Source organism: Abramis brama, assembly GCF_963993115.1.
Source record: "Abramis brama genome assembly, chromosome: 7".
Classification (NCBI taxonomy): Eukaryota; Metazoa; Chordata; class Actinopteri; order Cypriniformes; family Leuciscidae; genus Abramis; species Abramis brama.
In genome coordinates this window covers 7,890,250-7,911,445 of record NC_139969.1, presented here as the reverse complement: position 1 = coordinate 7,911,445, position 21,196 = coordinate 7,890,250, and the positions used below count along the sequence as shown (strand labels likewise).

Sequence of the window (21,196 nt, the reverse complement as noted above, 5' to 3'; positions counted from 1 at the left end):
GTCATTGTCATGCTGAAAACATCCTGATGCGATATGTGATGTGACATAACCTCCAGATACACTTTAGTTATGTAAAAATGAAATTAGCACAGCGTAACTAACAAGCTGCTCATAAAAACTGTGTTAAATTGATAATAAACAGCATCCATCTGCATCATCATTTCTCCATGAGTATGTTTCTCCCAGCGGTCGCTGTGACAGGATGAAACGAATGTAAATCCTTAATTTCCTGTGCTGGTAAATGATTCATCACACTCACTGTATGACGCATATGATGCTCTCACATCACCAAACATCAAAACACATGATCATCTTACTACTGGGCCAAACGAGCACTGAAAGAGACACGCACCATTGTCTTCTCTCAGATCATCTGACTGCTGCAGTAACAGTGTTTTAGTAATTAATTGTAACTGGATTGTGTTGTCAGAAGGGTATGTGTGTCAAATGGCCGGTTTCACAGACTAGGTTTAAGATAGTCCCAGACTCAAATGCATGTTTGAGCTGTTTTACCTGAAAGTAACTTAAACTGACATATCCAAAAATATATCAGTGCCATTGTTTTGTCTCAAGATGCACACCAGTTGTTTTTTTTTCTAAGGCAAGTTTATAAAATCTGCTTAAATGTCGCAATTGAACTAAGGCCTAATCCTGTCTTAGTCTAAGCCTTGTCTGTGAAACCAGGCTTACGAGTGATTTCGAGCCATTTTTTCAATTACTCAAGATGATTTTTAGCAGATGTATGAAGTGTCCAAGCGGAGTATGAAAACACAGTAAAAACAGTAATATTGTGGAATATTATTACAATTTAAAAGAACTGTTTTCCAGTTGAATATGTTTTAAAATGTAATGTAATCCTGTGATGAAAAGCTGAATTTTCAGCGTCATTACTCCGTACTTCAGTGTCACACGATTCTTCAGAAATCATTATAATATGCTAATTTGCAGCTCAAGAAACATGTCTTATCAATGATGAAAACAGCTGTGCTGCATATATATATATATATTACTGTGCAAAAGTCTTAGGCACGTTAGTATTTTCACCCCAAAAAATGGTTTTAAGCCAGTTATATGCAGTAGTGAGGATGCTTTTTATCATTTAACTTCTATTAACTAAATCAAATCAAAATTAGGTGTGACCACCCTTTGCATTTAAACCAGCTTTTGTCCAGGTATGCTCACACACAGTTTTTCAGATTTGCAGGAAGGTTTCTTCAAGTGTCTTGGAGAAACATTGCCACAGTTCTTCTGGATTTAGTCTGTCTCAGTTTTTTCTGTTTCTTCATGTAATCCCAGACAGACTCGGTGATGGTGAGATCAGATCTCCGTGTGGAGCACCGGCTGTTGTCAGACTCCTTGCACATACAAAAATCTCTCTGGATTATTATCATAAATGGCAAAATTAATGATTGGGGAACTGATATTTCCTACTGACACACTACAGCAAAATATATAAATAACTGGCTTAAAATCAGACTTTTGGATATATATATATACACACACACACACACACACACACATTCACTCACTCAATATTTATACAATAGTTAGTCAGCCTGGGTGATATTCAGTTGAGAGACTAAGATTTGTTGAAACTAACCATTTTGTAAAATAGCTACTTAAAATAATTGTGAAAATAATAATCTTAACCCGATAGTCCCAAAAAGACTTACCTTGCAAGTTAGTCATCTTTTTTTTTTTCTTTAAGACTGTTCATTACTTTAAGTCAGTTACATAAAAACAGAGAAAAGTAAGACCGATTACCCCTAACTAACTGCTAGTTGGTATAACTTAATATAATGTCTGTTTATGCAACTGGGCTCTGATTAGTTGGTCTATCACTACATAGACTGTCGATACAGAAGGAAATCAAAGCCGTGAATTTTGCTCCCTGCTGCTTTTTTTTTTTTTTAGCAAACATTTATTTCATCAGGGAGTCTCAGTGATGCTGTTACTCTTTTTTCAAACCCGTTACCCGCTGTGCACATGTGCAGCACTCACATCTGCTTTGCCCATTTCTGAAAACAATCTGATTCTGTTTGGACCAGGGACACACATAATTCAAGCTTGGCAGTAATGGCATTTTAGAGGTTTAATAGCAGGAAATTGGAGATAGTGATGTACCGTCTAATTCTCAGAGTCCTTTGGCTGCTTTTTATTTGATGTGTCTCGGGAGGCAATGCCACCTGGGACATTGTGGAACGTTTGTATTTGTTTAATAAACCAAAAATGAAATTACATTGACATGTCGTCTCCACACCTTGATGTTACCATGGAAACCAAAACGGAAAGCAGCAAGCGGTTCAATATCCACATTTTTATTGAACTTTTTGTCTTATTTCCGTAGCCACGTTTTGGCTATTTTGTAAGGGTGTTTAATATTTCTGCCTTTTATACAGTATTGAAAAAAAACAAAAAACAAAAACAACATGTGCAGTGCATTCACATTTTCCCAAGGGATTCTTTTGATTTTGATCTCTACGAGGGTAAAACGGTGAAGAGACTGAAGCTGGATCCATTCATAGCTGAGATTCTCATAAGAGTGGGATTGATCTAATTAAAAATAATCTACAACACAATTATGGATTTCTTATTTTGCTTCCTGATTATTTTCCCAATTTGTATGATTTCTGATTTCTTGGTTTGCTTTTCTTTTAAATGAAGTCCGCTACCCAGAGGTCATCTTTTGCTTAAAAGAAACTTCCCAGTCCATGCGAAGAGCAGTCCAAAATCTTTATATTCCTCCTGTCTTTGTGTTGCTCAAATGTGATCCACTACGCGACATACGTGTAGACTTTACGATCCTCTGGCGTCCGGGCCAAATATTCTCTTTCTATAAGTCCTTCAATGCGCTTTTTAATTACCACGGGGCTCGGCAGGAACCGCGCCCTCAGCTGCTGGGTCACCTGACAGGAGACAAACCAATCAGATACTTAGAAATTTGCAGATACGTTTTGAATCATTTTTGAAATGATAAACCAAGTACAAACATAGTACAAAATCATGAACAAGAACACACGGTCACCTCTGCTACCAGTACGTTGTGCTGCATCTTCTTCCTGGACTTCATGATACGTACGATGGCAGCCTCGATTTCATGTTTCCTGTCGTCGTCTACTTTCTGCCGCGTCTCCTTGCGCTCTGGGTCTGACTCGCCTTGCTTCGCAGCAACTGCAGAAGACCAAAGAGTTTGTGAAGCACATTTCGAAATCTAATTTCAGATCACTTTTCAGAGACGGAGATCTCAATATCAAGTCTGATTTAAACATTATCTACACCAAATATTATATAAAATCTGATTATATCTCCAAATTAGAGGTTTAAATATTTAAAGGCCTCATTAATTGCTTTGACAAGAGCATTCCTATTGAAAAAGGAAGCTGGAGCAATGATAATTAAGACTATTTTAAATGCATGTACCTGCTAAAAATATACATTATTTTCTCTACTTTTAGGAGAACACTAGCATATTTATGGCACAAAAATGAACTAAAAGTCCAATTTTGAGACAATAACTCTGTCCCTGCATTCTGAGTCAACAGCGCCCCCGTGTGGCAGCACAATACCTGTTTGTATTTTGACTCTGTGCAGTTTGGAGCTGAACTGATCGTTGACTGTAAACACATGGCCGCTTTCGATCTCTTTACTCTTGGGCTCTTTCGTGAGAACTCTCTGGGTGGGTTTCCCGCAGGCTAGAGACTGCAAGGCCCGGACCAGTTCGCGCTCGGGGATGTCTGTCTCCTGCTGGATCTCCTGAGGGGTTAGAGGTCAACAAGGGTGAAGGTTAAACGGATCGTATATGCATGGCTTCATGGAGTTCGGATCGGGAACATGTGGATGGGGGGGGTTTACCTCAAAGGTAAACTTGTCTCTGTTGTTGAAGAGCATGAGGATGGTCATCTGGAAGGTTGACACCTGCAGAATGTGCTTCCGTGTGTTTGAGCCTGTTAGCAAAGCTCCGCCCACACCTACATCTGAGCCATCCTCCTAAAGAGAGAGAAAGTCAATACAAATCAGCCTTTGAACATTTTTAGAAATAATTATAACCATTTATTAAAAATAGCAACAAAGCAACATAATCAGCCAATTGAAATATACTTGGTGTTTCGTTTAATATGGATTTTGGACCTATGAGATTCCACTGTGGGTGGAGTTAACGTAACAGAAAAAAGAGAAAAAAAACTGGTAAAAGTGACTGATAAAACGTCATGTCACCCGTCTTGTCATGGTCACGGCTGGTTAGGACAACAATACAGATTAGATGGAATGATTTATGCTTAGTCATGCTTCTTGCGGTCTTATTTTAGGCTTCAAGTTTACAGTTTAATCACTATATTAAGGTGGCCGAGAGAGCTCAACGTGCTGCAACTCAAGAAAACGCATACAAATAGAAAAAACACCAGCAAATTAAGAAAACATCATCAGTTTGACAACACGCGTGTTCCAAATACACGCAACGCAACCAAATACAGAAATACGCTGCAAACAGCACAGACCACAACAGAAATGTTTCAAAGGGACCCCAAAAAGGGACGAACCTGGCTGGGACATGCTTATTGTTCAATGTCTACTCGTCAGTGGTGTTGACGATGACCTAAAAGGTGAGATTTTTTTTAACATCTTGATCGTGTGTTCGTTGTGAGTATTTGCAGCGTGTTTCTGTATTTGGTTGCGTTGTGAGTATTTGCACGTGTGTTCGTCAGTTGCACTGATGAAGATGTTTTCTTAATTTGCTGGTGTTTTTTCTTGAGTTATGCATGTGTTTTCTTGAGTTACAGCAAGCTGAGCTGTCTCGCGCACCATACTATATAATATACTTTTTATAAATGATTATATTATAATATATTTTTTAAATTGGTTATGATTTTATATAAAGTGTGTATATAGACACACACACACACACACAATATATATATTTCACTTGGGTATTAAAGGGGTCTGTACCTTCTTAATGGCACCGTAGAAAGTGGCGTTGAGGTCTGCAGAACCCATGTGGTGCTGGAGTGTGAGTTGCCTGCCGCTGTGCTTAGCCAAATAAAACCTGCACAGAGTTAAAACAAACACATGAAACCAAGCTACAAGTGGTGAAAACTCAGATATAGACATGACAAGCAGAGATGATCAACTTTATCTTTACCTTGACAGTTTCTGTCATATACTTACAACAACAACAAAACAAAAAAAATATTGTTCGATTATATTCCACATATATGTAAAAAATCCTGACAATTGTTCACCTTATAAGGAAATGTACATATAATTAAATAAGGCAAAGGTTGTATGAGGGTGTATCATACCTTCTAAAGACTTCAAAAGCGTGGCGTGGGGAGGGTGGGATGTTGCATTTTGGTGTGGCTGACTGTGTGGGCCAGTAACCTGTGGTCAGTACTCTCACTGTGAGGTCAACACCACAGAGAGACACCTGCAACATGAAGACAAAACACACATTTTCACATTTGGTGTGAAAGGGTTGCATCGCTTCAATTAAAATTGTTCTTTTTTAGAAAAGTTGGATGTGGTGTGAATAGGCCCTCAGGGCGCAGCAATTATAATTAGCTTATTTTAAGAACAACAGAAGTCAAAGGGACGCGCGTGTGTGTGTGTATGTGTATGCGCGCATATGCACCTGTGATGTCTGCAGGTGGTGGCGGAATTCATCCATAGTGGTATTAGAGATGCTCATGTCTCTAAACATGCCCTCCAGTTTAGAGGTGAACTGACATCCGCACTCCGTCTGAGAGAGAAAGCACGAGTATCACATTAGTAACGGAGGATTTCAGGGAAAGAGAGTAAAGAAAAGGATATGACGTGCACCTTTAGTTTGGAGATCATATTTTTCTCGGAGTCATCTGAAACGCTCTTATTGGTTAAGAGTCTTCTGGCCAGGTGCTGTTTGTAGTAACGCTCAAACACGTCCTTCTCCTGCATGAACCTGAACAACACCATGGCTTTATCCAGGATGGACTCCACTTCCTGTTCCGTCAGCTGAACACAAACACAATTATAAGATCAGTAATAACTCTGGTTCAGTGTTATTTTTTAATTATTTATATGCTATTATTGTATGTATTATAGTGAATTAGCTCGTTTTTATATTTTCAGTTTTAATTTAAAGAATTTTGTAAAGTGCTTTTGTTTAGATTGCTTTTTTTTTTTTTTTTTTTTATAATTCAGCTTATTTTATTTCTGTTAGTTGTCAAAGCAAAATTTCAATTTTTTTTTAGTTTTCTAAAAACAGGTTTTTTAAAAAAAAATTCTTCAAATTTAAGATTATTCAGTATTATTAGTTTGAATAGTTTTCATTTTAGTTAGCAATAACAACACTTTTGTTTGTGTATGTAGGTGTACATTCATACATCAGTCTATATCTATAATATATAACATAACTCATATTCATAATATTTTCACTTTCACTGGACAAAAGTGAAAAGAAGATTCATCTTAAGAACTTGAGATGGCCTTAACTAATCTCTTACCCCCTTCACTCCTTTCTTGAGTTTGTCATCGATGAAGAGCGAGAGGTACTCGGGCGATCTGGAGTTGAGGTTGAGGAAATACTCAAAGTCTCCAGCGATCGTCTGTTTGAAGAGTCTGTCGTTGTTGAAGGACTCCTGCAGGAACCGGTCAAAGCGCGACTTCAAGTCCAACAAACCCTGAATGAGTCACACAAAAAAAACATTATTACTACTTATTACAAACCTAAAGCTCATTAAGGTTGTTGTGTTACACATTCTCACTACTCTGAACTCTTAAACCTTGGCAGATTTGTTCTTTGTTTATTCAGGATCTGACTCAGCCGGTCGGATTTGTATTAACTGAACAAGCCTCTATTGTCAGTGCAGTTCTCTCTTTGCTGCTTCATGTTGGTGAATGTGTACCTGAATGTAGTCGACGGGGTTCTTGCCCTCTCCTTCTTCTGACACCAGCGCTTTACCCTGTTCTCTGAGGTACCAGCTCATGCACTCACACATTGTCTTCAGTCCATTAGGAACCCGACCGAACAGCTTATACATGCATGCCAGGTCTGAGAGAGAAAGAGAGAAAAGACGAGAGAAATCGAGTTAAATACAAAGCAAGAGAGGAAAAATGAAAAGTATCATTTATTCCTAATTCATTGCTCACCTTCTGTCTTTCCGTTCTTGAGCATGTGGACCAGTCCCGAGTTCTCCATCTCTACGATGGTCTTCATGTGTTTGGAGATGAGCTCTCTCTCCACCACCTTCACGATGGGCTCCTCTGTCGTTTTATCCAGGCAGTGCATCACACGCTCAATCTCTTCGTTTATCCGAGCCTCCACTTTCTTGATGTAGACGCTGGCACTGTTCTCCGCTAAGAACTTCTGACTTTCCATCTGCACAGACACACACACACACACAGAAGATATTATACTTAACAACAATCAAAGACAGCCAAGAATAAATGATCAAATCAATCAATTCAATTATTAACAATGAGGGTTTATTTCAGGTTAGTAGTGGATTTTTTCTTGCCCAGCCAATTTCTAATCAATATATTTTTGTGTCAGAAAAAAACACACATTTATTTTTCATTAAAAACCTTCACAATAATTATGCTTTTAATTTGTAATAATAGCTGCACATGTTTTTATAGAACATGAAAATATTTTATTAAAATATTATTTATAACATTTTATCCATTTGAATAATTTACATAATACACTATAGATCAAAAGTTTAGGGTCAATTTATTTTAAAGAAATTAAATTATTGATAATAATAAGAACTTTCTTGAGCACCAAATCAGCATTTTAGACTGATTTCTGAAGGATCATGTGACCTTGAAGACTGGATATTCAAAATAGAAAAAAATATTTTTAACTGCAATAAGAGTTGATCAAATAAGAGACTTTATTCAAAAACATTTTTAAAAACCTTTTGAACGGCAAATGTATACTTTAATACATCCCACCCAATTTAATTGCCTAAATGTCATTGTGAGTGTGATTATGAAGTTGTAAGGATGCGTCAATTTGTGTCAGTGTCTATTTGAACAATAATGTTATAAAATGTTGACTAAACCTTGTGAAATGACCGCACAACTGCACCTCAAGCAATCAAGGAGCTGATTGAAATTATAAACCCAATAGTGGTGGAAGACCTAAATGAAAGATTTCGTTCCTATTTTATCTGTGGCCATGGCAGTGACAAGGAAATGTTTTGTAATATCCAAAATGACAAGCAAACAGAGTAAAAGCAGTATTACAGCAGCACCCACCTGGAAGAACTCAGCAGACATGTCTAAGAACGGGATTTCAAAATCCTCCTCGTAGACGGACCGACCTTCTAACCCCAAAACCATCAGCATCTGACAGGCATTCCTGATGGCCCCCCTGCCACAAAACATGACACCACAAACCACATAAAAAAGCATTCCTCAACTAATTACAGCAAAAAGCTTTCATTCTTTAAGGGTGTTCACACTTAGCATGTTTGGTTCGATTAAAACGAACCCTGGTGCGATTGCTCTGTTAGTGCGGTTCAGTTGAATAAGTGTGAACGCTGCCATCCGAACCAAACAAGCGATGGGAAAAGATGGGTCTCGGTCCGCTTCCAAACGAACTCTGGTACAGCTTGACTGAAATATGAACGCAACACGGACCAAAAACATCTAAACAAACCAAAATGACGTCATAAGATGTGACCCTAGAAAGGACAGAATGCTCAAGCATATCTGTTTTTTCTCATCATAGTCGCGATGTTGCCCAACACAGTTCAGTACAGGCATCACAACCACGTCTCCACACAGCAGATCTTCATTTGTGTGTGTGACGGAGGGATTCCTGCCGCTGTTCTGAACTCTTCACGAGTTCTCTGGTCAAAATATCATCATATGCAAGTAGGCTACGCACATACAAGAAGTGCATTTTGCACACAGCATTGTTTTGGAAGTTCAGTAAGTACCGTCGCGAAATATACGTAATAAAAGCCGACCAATCAGGTTGTGAACGTACCCATATGCCTATTTTTAGGTTCAATGTTAAAATGTCAATGTGACCGTTAAACGGGCCAGGACAATTTTTTTTTTTTTTGGTCTGGAGCCAAGCGAACTGAGCTACAAGTGTGAACACAACCTAACTGAAACACTGTAACGTGAGACCGAAGGACAAAAGTCACACACCTGTCGACCACCTCTCCCCTGCGTTCTCGAGCGATCATGTCCAGCAGAGTTTGTCTGAGATGGTCTCTAATGCAGCCATACCGCACAACCTGATCTCTGAAGATGATCAAGCCGAGATTGTAGACGTTTTCCACATTATTCTGTTGAACATACACACGGTCCTAGACAGAGAGAGAAAGAAAAATGTTTCTACAGGTTTAAACACAAGGTTCAAATCCAGACTCTGTTGCATCCCAATCCCATCTCCCCATCTTTCTGCTTTCCAAATATATGTTCTCCTTTTTATAAACAATAATATGCCTTTTGTTACAATAACAACATTTGGAAATGGAGTGCTGCAGGATGACGAATTTCTGCAGGGCCAAAGCCAAAAACGAGTTAGCATTTTAGCACGTCTGGTTTCATTGACCAGAAGTCAATGGGATTTTGGTTAAATGCCTGAAATAAGGTCTTTGGTGAAGGTGAACACAAGCTCAAGATATTTTCACCTTTTATTCTATGACATAAAACACACCAGTAATACCCTATTGAGATTTTTTTTAAAGCTTTTACTTGTCTTCAAAAAGACAAGTGGCTAAATGGGACTAGAGGTTGTCTGACTGGGACAATAAACATCATCAGGCCAAACAAGTGAACTCATCCACACTCTAATCAACTCTAGTCAAAGTACTTATTTTCCACAATAATCCAAAAGCAAACAGATAAAACAGTGTTTTTGTCGAGAAAATTACACTTACTTCAGGATTGGGCTACAAAAATACATCATCACTGCAGCACTGCAGGTCATGTCAGTTAACAGGATAAGGATTATTAAAGCTTTTTGTTTGGTTGTGCGATCCATAAATTCTGAACCGTGAACGAAAGACATCAGAACATTTTTGTAAACTTGCAACTCAGTCTTTGATATCTATATATCTATATACACACACACATGATTACCACTTTAAGAAAGTCTGAATAAACAACTTACCATGTACATCAAGATATCTCTAATCATGACCATGGCAGTCTGATGATCATTCCACGCCTGATTTAACGTCTGCAGGAAATTGTTATTTAACGAGAGAAGCACGTCTTCTCGCACCTGAAGACAGGAAAAACAAATTCAAAGCTGTTATGATAGCAGCTCAAGCACATGGGTTTCATCCACCTGTATCTACATTGACATCACCCTGTGAACAACTCCACTGGGACGGGCAGGTTTCCACCATCTGCTTCATCTCCAGAACTGACATCATTACCAGCCAGCACCAGAGATAAAACCCCAGAGTCTTCATTAAGCTACATATAAATATATATATATAGTGAAGATGTGAGACAGCATCCTTCAGATCTATTCAAATCAATCTGTTCCAATTTAAATTCACATCACTTACACCATCAAAATAGTTAAGGAGGTCTTTTAAATCAATATTATCGTAAAACACCATCTCTTGAGGCTCACTGCTTATTAAACGGCATTTAACTTCAGCAACTCCTTGCTAAAGCCTGTGAGAAGTTTAATCTCTATGACCTCATGGGTTTTCTCTAACGTATTTCAAGAAAGATCTCAGAGCGAGAGAGGAGCTCATACTTTGTTGATGAGGTGTTCGGTGACCACTTCTCTGAGGCCCGTGTAGAGCTTCTCCCCGTGTTTGTGCAGCACCATGGTGTAGGCGTTCCTGTAGAGCTCCTCGAAGCTCAGCCCACTGTTGTTCTTCCGCTGGATCTCCTGGATGGCGTTCTTCAGAAGATCCCAGATGTTATTCACATACTTCTCATCCATGGTCATCTGCAAAAACAAACAAATCAAAATTAATAAGCATAGAAACCCTTATGATAATTTGATACAAAACGTTTTAGGAGGGATGCACCTTATCAGTATTGACCAATATTGCTTTAAAAATATTGCTTTCTGATTGATTTCTAATTGACTTACATTGAAGGATTGTTCAAATGAGCCAAGACTGTTCAAACTCCAACTGTCAAAACTCAAATTTAAACACACTGAAGTAGGGTAGCAACAACTAATCGATCAAATCAATTATAATCGATAGTGAATTTGATTATTTGCGTCTTTGCGCTCGGAAACCATCAGCCAATCAAGCCGCTTTACAGTAGTGAATAACACAATTCTATGGATAAAACGCATATGGAAAATAGCGAAGGACACAGAGTGAGCTGGAGTTTTTCCCTCTTTTGCACCTCGCTTTTAAATAGGGATGGGTACCGAAACCCGCTAATACCGGTATTAAACAGGCCCCGGGGCTGAATTTTGAAAGACGGCTGTATCGATAAGCTCGGACGTTATCGGTTCTGCTGTCGGTACTGGAGAAATGAAGAAAATATACTATTTATTATTGCTATAAAGACGTTATTTTATTTTATTTTTATCTTGCCAGCAATTTCTATGTATAATAATATTAAACCATTTGTATGTTATGCATTTTTGCTATTCGCAGTCCGAGAGAGAGAGATCTACTATTAGAGATATTAGTTTGATTTTATTTTAGTTTCGGCTTCCAAAGATTATAAAAAATAATATATTGAGGTAAAACCATTAAAAACTATAGCCACATTCTGTCTAGCGCAACTTCCCTTCGCAGCATTACGCTGTCATCTCTCCCTAAAACTCAAACTTAACGACAGAATCAGCACGATCGGTGATTGTTGTAAATTGCAGACTAGCTACTGTTGCTAAATTGCGGGATGCGTTTAATAATAAAAAGAGCTATTAAAAGCACAAAAATCAGCGCAAGAGATGCTGTTCCCAAGGCCGGCCCGCGCTCCAAAACAGACCGGAATGAGACAAGAAAATTATACTTTGCTTCATGTGCACATCTAAACAATCAAATGTACACAAAAATGTCAAAATGACCGGATTGGAGATTCACTTAAACACAGTTTATATCTTAAATGGATGTAGTAATGGAAATAGTCGGGAGAAAATATGGTGCATCAGTCGCCTATAACTAGATCTGCACTCGGTCTTAAAGGGGAAGCAGTCTAATAAACATGCTGACGATTGCGCCATTACTGCGAATCAAAAAACAAAAAGCAAAAACTTTTTACTTTCGCGTTCGAATTAGCACCAGTCGCTTGAATGGTCGGTTCATTACTATTCTTAATGAAAAAAACAACAAAACAGTACTCTTAAATAGGCGCTTTTACATTTCGCTTTGAAACCAAAACTTCTGCCAACGTCTTGTCAGTCAGCTCCTCAGTCTGATCTGTGCAGCGAACCTTGTTCGGCTCACGCTGAATAGAGCAGACGATTCAGTTTTTAATTGTAGTGTCTGTAACTGAACTAAATGATTTTACTATAAAAATCAAAACAACGGTGGGGGGGCACTGCCACGGTTGGCAAGTGCTGTAACCGGTGTTGCGGCTGAACACCGGCAACACAGCCAGTAGCAGCAAGCCCATTTGACATGTCTACAAATTTTTTAATCTAGTTATTATCAATGTTGAAAACAGTCGGGCTGCGTAATATATTTTAGGGATGAAACCATGATAGTTTTTCAAGAGTTTTTGATTAACAGAAAGTTCAAAAGAGCAGCATTTTTTTATATAAAAATCTTATGTAACATTATAAATGCCTTTACTGTCACTTTCAATTGAATGCATCCTTGCTTAACAAAACAAAATCGTACAGACCCCAAACTTTTTAGTTTTTAGAGTGACACACTTTGCTCCCTGCACACATCACAACCTTGTTGGAATTACATAAGAGGAGACTATATTAACTTATTCAGCATGGGAAATCGCAGGATGTGTTCCGGGCCCATTAAAAGTAAAACAACTCACTTACAACTTTTTAATTTGCATTTAATGTGCCAATGAGACTGCAGATCATTCGACACATACACTCAAGCTTTGGCAGAAACTGGAGCAAGAAGATCGATTCCTTTTACAACCAAACCAACAGTCCAACAACTTCAGAGCTTTTGATAGCTCCAAGTGACTCAACAGAGGCTGATGGCTAATCATACGATTGAATTACATTTTTAAACAACTGTGACTAATTATGCATGTCAAAACTTCAGCACAGCTCATGTTAATTATAATGCTTGTCACAATTTTAGTAACACAGCTCTTGCTATGTGATAAATTGACACACGTTGTAGATTCAGACGTAGAGAACGCCTCGCTCGCACCTGTCTGTCTCTCTCCGTCTACTAAGCCTACAGGCAGACAGGTCTTGATACTCGTGGACCTGTGCAGACTAGTCTGTGGATTAAAGCCATTTAGGTGGCTAAAATCTGACTTGGTAGGAATAGGTGTGAGTGGGAATTTAGACTTCTTGCAACATTTCGCTAAAAGGCTACTTGAATCACACCTGTTTTGGCAATCATTGGATACAGGAGAAGACCGTTTCACTTTTGAAAAGTTAAACTAACACAAAGAGGAACCAGTTTTTCCATGAACAGGAATCCCTAAAGCAAAACGTGTGCATGTGTGTCAAGCAAGTAGGTTTCCAAAACTGGGTTTCTGTAGGCTCAGGTCACGTCGATGCAAAAGCAGTGATGAAGGACGAGACCAGAGAGACGTACATTTAACCCACAACAGTAAACCCTAATCATATCAGTATCAACACATTTAACATCTATGAATTTGCAAGATGCTTTTATCTTGCAAATCTTTCCTTTTTAACGCCATGTCAGCTTCTATGGCTATGTTCATGGTGAGAGCCAGGTTTAGTTATTCAAAAATAAACCTAAATAAGATGTTTAAGATTATTATTTTTTCAAAAAAATAAACTACAACTAAATTCAAATTTACTTGGTTAAAAGCCTTTTCAAAAGTATCAACAAATAAAACAAGTTCCTCAAAGGGGTAGAAGTATTTCAGTCCAGCAAAATATGTTTAACGGACAGTGGATTCTGACAAGATGAACACTTTAGTGAATTTTCTCCTGATAGTAAAAAGTATGTGTTAGTCTTGAGTGTATCCAAAGCAACTTAGTTTGCATTCAAAGTATAGATTTTATCAGCTCATGCATCAATGTGAATCAAACCCCGTGACCTTGGCATTCCCAGTGTCATTCTCTACCGTTTCAGCTAAAGGAACCCTAAAAACACTTTTAATCTGAAAGCAGGTTCAAATACTATAAACTGACACTATCGCTCAAAAGTTTGGGGAGAAGATTTTACAATGTTTTTGAAAGAAGTCTTCTTTTTTAATGCATCACTGCTGAATAAAATGACTTTTTCATACCAAATAGTTCTGACCCCAGACTTTGAAGTGGTAGTGTATAAAAACTATAAAGCAACTTTCCACATTTCTACAAAATGATGAATCCTGGAAAAGTGAGCCATTGAGATTGTAAGGGGAAGGTCAACACAGCTAAATAACTAAACTCATCTCAATTACAGCTGACTATCTCCAGTAAGAGTAGTTTTGGAAGAAGAACAAAGCAAAAACACTCACGAGAATCATAACTGCACTGGTTAGGTCTGAATTAACTAAGGGATGTGCAGTAAAGGGTTTTAAAATTGACAGCAAGCACTAAACTTCCTACACTCCTGTTTCTGACCAAAATATTGTCTGTGCCAGTCTGATCTTTAATAATGAACTGCATGACTGAATTGCAGTTCAACAATAGCAAAACCACAACTGACACTATAAAAAGATAAAGAGAAACTTGACAGTTTGAATGCAGAAGAGAGCCAAGAGCACGTGGATTGTAACAGGTGAGAATATGGGCCACATACCGAGAAGGTAATTCTATGACGAAAGAAGTAAAGCCAGCTGTGAGATTTCTAATGAATTCCTTTGACGAGACATGTCAGATTCCACAAGCAAACGCAGCTTCTGCACGAGAGCAATGTCTTTCTTATCTCACTGCCACTTATCTGAACCAAAACGACATTCGTTTAGTCCTGTGGACTTGCTGAAAGGTGTCAGACTCTGAGAAGATTAAGGAGTATTCCAGACCTTCAAGAGAGGACAATAATTGCATGCAAACATTTTCACTTAACTGCATATAATCAAATTATTCATAATTTATTCCATCAGAGCATCACCAACACACCAACAATCCTGCGATGCACAGAATTTGATCTGAGTGGAGCTAATAAAAGAACAGAAAATTGCAGAAAATTTCAGAGATGCACGTCATGCTGCTGCAGTGACTGTGAAACAAAAGCAGAGCTGCTAAAGGACATCTATCATCAGTGTGACAATCTAGACAACACCTATAATACAGGGGTTTTCAAACTGGGAGTGCTAGAGAAGACCACTGGGGAAAAAAAGTTAAATTAATAAATAAATTAAAAATTAACAGTAAAAAATACAATTATATATAAATAAATTTCACAGAATAAATTGTGTCTTTATACATGGACATATCTAGGCTAAATATATAGGCCTAGGTGCATTTGAAATTTTAGAATGGGATCCCTCACCTAAGGATGATCATATTCTGAGAGTCCCTGAAACCCCCTGATCTACACCGAGTGACAATAATACCAATAATTCCAGAAAAATACACAAACACCTATCAGAATGTCAACAACACACAAAACCAAACAAAGACAAGAAACTAAATTAAGCAGGCAACACGGCCATAACAGTCAGTTTGGAAATATGCACAGCACCAATAACAACAAAATCAACCATCAACATCACAGACAACAATCAGTTTCAACAAAACACACGTTATCAACCGCCAGTCTGACATCACAAGATCCCAAATCAGATCAAAACACTGAAAGAAAACATGCAAATCAGAAGGAAAGACTCCATGTTCTGTGCAGAATCTACACTACTGAACATATTTACAGCTTTATGGTCAAAACATATGGACTGAACAAAAAAAATCACTGAGTTTTGATCACTTTCTACACTGGCTGTTTTATTATTTCAAATCGCTCATCTCTCTATTAACTGAGTCATATATCCATATTAGGAACCCTGGAGTTAATATTATCACGATTACAGGTAACGTATTTTCTATTCCATAGTCACTGTAAATCTCTCAAACGCAGCCTCAAAAGATCTAAACCCGCTGTGGCCTGCTGCTCTGCCCGATCCACGGCTCTCGAGTTCTCCCCGCGGCCGCTTGAGGCGCGTTCAACCCGGCTGATACTCACGGGAAAGGCGCGGATCCGCATCTTGGTGTCCTTCTTGGTGCCGGGTTTGAGGTTGGACATGTTTGGGTTAGGGAGCGATGCCATCAACAGATGTTAGGGTGGGTGTTTTGAGGGGAAACACGGACAAATCTCGCCCTCTTTCCCCCCCAGGTTTCAGTCCCTGTAGCTTACTCTTTTCCTCTGTCTCTACAGCGATGGCGGATGACTGGTTGAGATCTCGCGAGACAATGATTATGCTAACAGAAATGCATCCAATATCGCGAGAACGGGGGCCAGCTTGGGCTGACATGTGGTAAACAGCAGTGAGTCTGGCGCTGAGGAAAAAAAACAACCTTCATGGATTCACCGGTATCGTAGTTTAAAAACATGTCATGAAGTTTGATAATGACATCTAACCCCATTAGGATTGTATGGGAGTATTTCTTTAATATTGTCTCCTAATATTACTGTAACTGGTATTATTTGCATTTTACCTGTATGTTTAGTCATTTAGCAGACGCTTTTATCCATAGCGTCTTACAAATGAGGAACATTACGAGCAATTTACTGGTAGGTTAATTTGGTCATTTACGGGAGTTTCCTTGTTTTGAATCAGATATAGTTGACAAATAACATGTAAATAATTAAGTAGCACTTTATTGTTCTTACAGAAGACAACGCAGTTGACCAAAAGGTTTTTGGACATTTAAGCAACACTCATAAATATATTAATATATTTGCATTATTTTACACATAGTGGCCTTTATTTTACATAGCATAAACGCAATTTCCAAGCAAAGCATTGTACAAAAAAAAGAAAAAAAAAGGAAATCAATAAAAGGTAACTCATGCATAAATACACACACACACACACACACACACATATATATATATATATATATATATATGGACTCTTGTTAAAAGTGTTTTTAAAAAATAGTTTGAAAAGGTGGTTAGTTCTGAGAAAGGTTCCTGAATTCATGTTTACAGATGCTCATAGGTTTGATATTTAGTGCCAGAGCTTGAGAACATAGTAACTACAGGCTGATTCACCACTTTTAACTTTTTACAACTTTATCATCATGTGACACAATTTAGGCAATAGGAACATTGTATACAGTTACAGTATTCTTGAGAAATGTTCTATAAAATATGGATAATAGTGTAGTGCTAATGTGTAGTACAAAGTAAAATAAACACCCTTCACCCTGCAGGTCCAGGCCACACCATCTGCATCTGATGACTGGACATGGACACAGATGTAGGACACTAGATTGTGAGTAGTGAATCCAAACAATGCCTGACACAATCCATATGTTCTGGGTCCTTATGCGCTTTGGATTGGATAGTTCAGTCTGTGTGTGGGTAATTATACGCTATTTCTTAAACCTTGTCAACTTACATTGATTGTAGCGATCACCCTGCTGTTTTTTGCCTAGTTTCCCATTAAGCTACTAATGTTGTTTCTGAGTGAGGTGTTAGTGAAGCCAGCAGGGGGTGTTCAGCCTGTGGTCTGCATGGGTTTTCATGCCCCAGTATAGCAATGAGGACACTTCTGTAAGAAGGCGTCATCCTTTGGGAAACCGAGGTTACTCTGGTCAAATTTACCCGCCTGCTTCTTTTAGTCATAGCTTCCTAATTATTGGCTCCTGTCCACTGATAGCTGGAGTGTGATGGGCGTTCTGGTGCATTATGGCTGCATCTGGTGCATTGAGAGGATCTGGTCTCAGATTACTTGTTCTGCACTGATGTTTAGGAAACGTGACGTTTACCTCAGTGGCAGTTTGAGTGCTGAATCTGAAGACTGGCTTTTCTTACATATTTGCACCCTTTGACTGTTGTATTGAGTTATTTTGCTTGTTTAATGATCTTTGTAAGAGAGAGCCTTGATTATGAGAATATATTTGAATCATGGTGGATTACTAAGCAATCAATATTAGATGCATTTCTTTAATAGTTAATAAAAACTCCTGCATTTCTGTGCTATGATTGCTAGTCTATAAACATGCAATATGCAAATATAAAACATGAGAATAGTCATTGAGGTGAGGCATGATATGGTTAAGTAGACTTGGTAAAATACATAGATTAAAGTTTAAAGTCTAATGCATACTTCTGAAATGAAATGAGGAATTAACAAACCTGTGTGACTTTCTCTCTTCTGTGAAACATACAACAAAATACTTTGAGAAATATCTCAGTGGTTTTTTTTGTCCATAAATGGAAATCAGTGATGGCCAAAGCTATTTGGCTAACAAAATTCTTCAAAATATCTTCTCTGTGTTCAGCACATTCATTTTTGGGTGAACTATTGCTTTAAGGGTTTAACAGATCATGCTTTGATATATAGAGGTACAAACCTGCAAAATAAATTAATAAAAGGAAAATAAATAAAGGAATACATTTCTTGATAAAACAAATACATGAATTACTCATTAAATTTAGTTCTAAAATTATTTTTGTAATACTCAATTTATTAATTAACATATTAATTTATTTTATAATTTTCTGTATTTCTTTTTTTAATTCTTTCATTTACAATACAAACTTTATTTCTAGAGCACATTTTAAAACAACCATGTTGACCAAAGTGCTGTACATTGACAAGAAACAGTAAATAAACAGGATACAACACCAGACAATTACAACAATTCTCATGCCGGATTAAAAGCCAAGGAATAAAAATGTGTTTTAGTCGTGATTTAAAAACCGGAAGGCTGGGGGCCAGTCTAACATGAAGAGGCAATTCATTCCACAGTCTCAGGGCTGCGACTAAGAAAGCTCGATCCCCTCTGCTCTTGAGCCGTGTTTTAGGGACAACAAGAAGAGACTGGTTTGCAGACCTTAAAGACCTTGAAGGAGCATGTGGCTTCAACAGAACAGTGATATAAACAGGAGCTAGTCCATGAAGGGCTTTAAAAACAAACAATAGAATCTTAAAATCAATCCTAAAATGAACAGGGAATAAACGAAAAATAAATTTAAAATAAAAATAAATTTATTGTTACATTTATTTATTTATTTTTGCAGGAGCCTTCATAATGATTTGCAGTGCAGTGCACTTATAAAAGCTAATCTTGTGATTGCTACATTATGTTAGATGTTAATGTAAAATAAAACTTTTAGCACTGACTACATGAACGTTAATTCCGATGATTATGCTAAAGACTTTGTATTTCAAGGAATAGTTTTCTTAAAAAATTTAAATATAAATATAATTTTTAAAAAATAAAATAATTTACTCACCCTCAAGTTTGTTTAAACCTGTATGAATTTAAAGGACCCCATTGACTTCCATAGAAGGAAAAAAAATACTATGGAAGTCAATGGGGTCCATCAACTGTCTGGTTACCGATATTCTTCAAAATATTTTCTTTTGTGTTCAACAGAAGAAAGGAATTCATACAAGTTTTAAACAACTTGAGGGTGAGTAAATGATGACAGAATTTTCATTTAAGTGAACTATTCGTTTCAGGACAGAACTGGTATTGTTTTGTGAATGCCGACCACAACCAGCAGGTGGCAGTCTAGTAGTTTAATCATATGCTGACAAGTATGCGGTGTTGTTGCCAAATGGTTGGATACCTTAAATACTAGGTAGGTGGCTATTTGATATAATTAAATATATATTGCTTCTTTGGTATGTGTTGGTGCAAAAAGAGTTTCTCCAATAACACGTCCACAAACAGTTGATTTACATAGGTGAAACTGAGCATCTCTCTTGGCACTTCCTTGCAAACTCAAGTTTTTTCTTACTATAGCATTCGAAAATGACCCAAAACTAAATTAAATTTAGTTCAAATTAAACATCTTGTATCAGTTCAGTAGATCATTGTTGGCCTACTTGCTGTGCTACTGTGCAATGAACCCAACAAACTTTTCCTGGCAGCATTTTGGAGTAATGCTGTTGGATACCTCACACCTAGGTGTAAAAACTGTGTTGCTCAAGAGTTAAGACACAAATGAAACAGAGACAAGACAAGGCAGGAGAGTGACGGGGTGTGGCTGCATGGGCGTCTGTACTCTCTGATAAATGTGTCAGCAGAAGGGGATTTTTATGCGGTCATGTCTAGATATTCAAATGCACATTGGTCAGCTACATGTATTTTTGGAGTTGGTCGTGGCACTTGGCTTGCTGCGTAACTCATCACGATACTGGAGTCTTACATTTCTGGATGGAAGATCTGCTCGGTTGCCTTTATAAATTGCTCAAAAGGAAGAGCAAAACTGACATGGGGGGCGATTATGAACAGTTATGAGCAATTTGTCAGTTTAAAAACAGTTTTACCACCTCACACCAGATTAACACAGGCATAGTGGTGGGAAAGAGATAAACCTGTCCAAAGGCTTTAGATTACAACTTAAAGAAATATCATGTATCGCTTGACAGTCCCTTCAGGCTGTCATTGTTCACAAGTCTGTTATTGTTTCACTTAAACTTCATGGGAAAACGTAAGCCGGCTTAGTTCACTGATCTTATTCACAATGCATTATTTATCACATCAATTATTACTTAGTTTACATTGTCAGGATGTTAGTATAAAGTTAAAAAAGTGCCTCTAAAAGTGCATTTGTGCGAGAAATCATCAACAAAAGTAGAAAAGGTCTGTGCACATATATTCAATGCACTGATTTATTCATTACGACTCATTTATAATTCATATTTCATAATGATTTCTGTCTCGTTTTAAATGATTGCTTCGTTAATTATGGCCTGCCTTTGGAGAAATAAGTTATTGAGGTTATTTATCTGTTTTATACACATGACTGTGACGCTAATAGTGGCTGTGAACTATTTCCAGACGTTGTGGTGAAAGCATCTGAGGTGGAATTTAATATTGCTAATAAAGTCTAAATATAGGACTTTGAGTGCATCAGCATTTCTATGCAGGGGTCAGCGGCAAACAACATGGGCCGCTAATGAAGGAATGAAGGCTATTTTTTTTCTTACGAATGCTCGTAAGTGCTATAATGTGATTTTTAATGTGCTTTTCATTTTAAATGTC

At 37.7% G+C, this 21,196-nt stretch overlaps 1 protein-coding gene across 1 annotated transcript; it reads right to left on the bottom strand.

Moving 5' to 3' along the window:
* Positions 1-2,297: 2,297 nt before the first annotated feature.
* cul3a (cullin 3a) lies at positions 2,298-16,437 on the bottom strand. Its single transcript, XM_084119424.1, has 16 exons — positions 16,212-16,437; positions 10,712-10,909; positions 10,109-10,222; positions 9,139-9,299; positions 8,236-8,350; positions 7,123-7,351; positions 6,879-7,024; positions 6,477-6,653; positions 5,815-5,985; positions 5,627-5,734; positions 5,298-5,422; positions 4,945-5,041; positions 3,853-3,987; positions 3,567-3,753; positions 3,026-3,171; positions 2,298-2,906 (listed from the first exon to the last, which is right to left on the bottom strand). The coding sequence occupies exons 1-16, from the start codon at positions 16,293-16,295 to the stop codon at positions 2,775-2,777; spliced, it is 2,325 nt and encodes a 774-aa protein (XP_083975550.1). The 5' UTR covers positions 16,296-16,437; the 3' UTR covers positions 2,298-2,774.
* Positions 16,438-21,196: the final 4,759 nt, after the last annotated feature.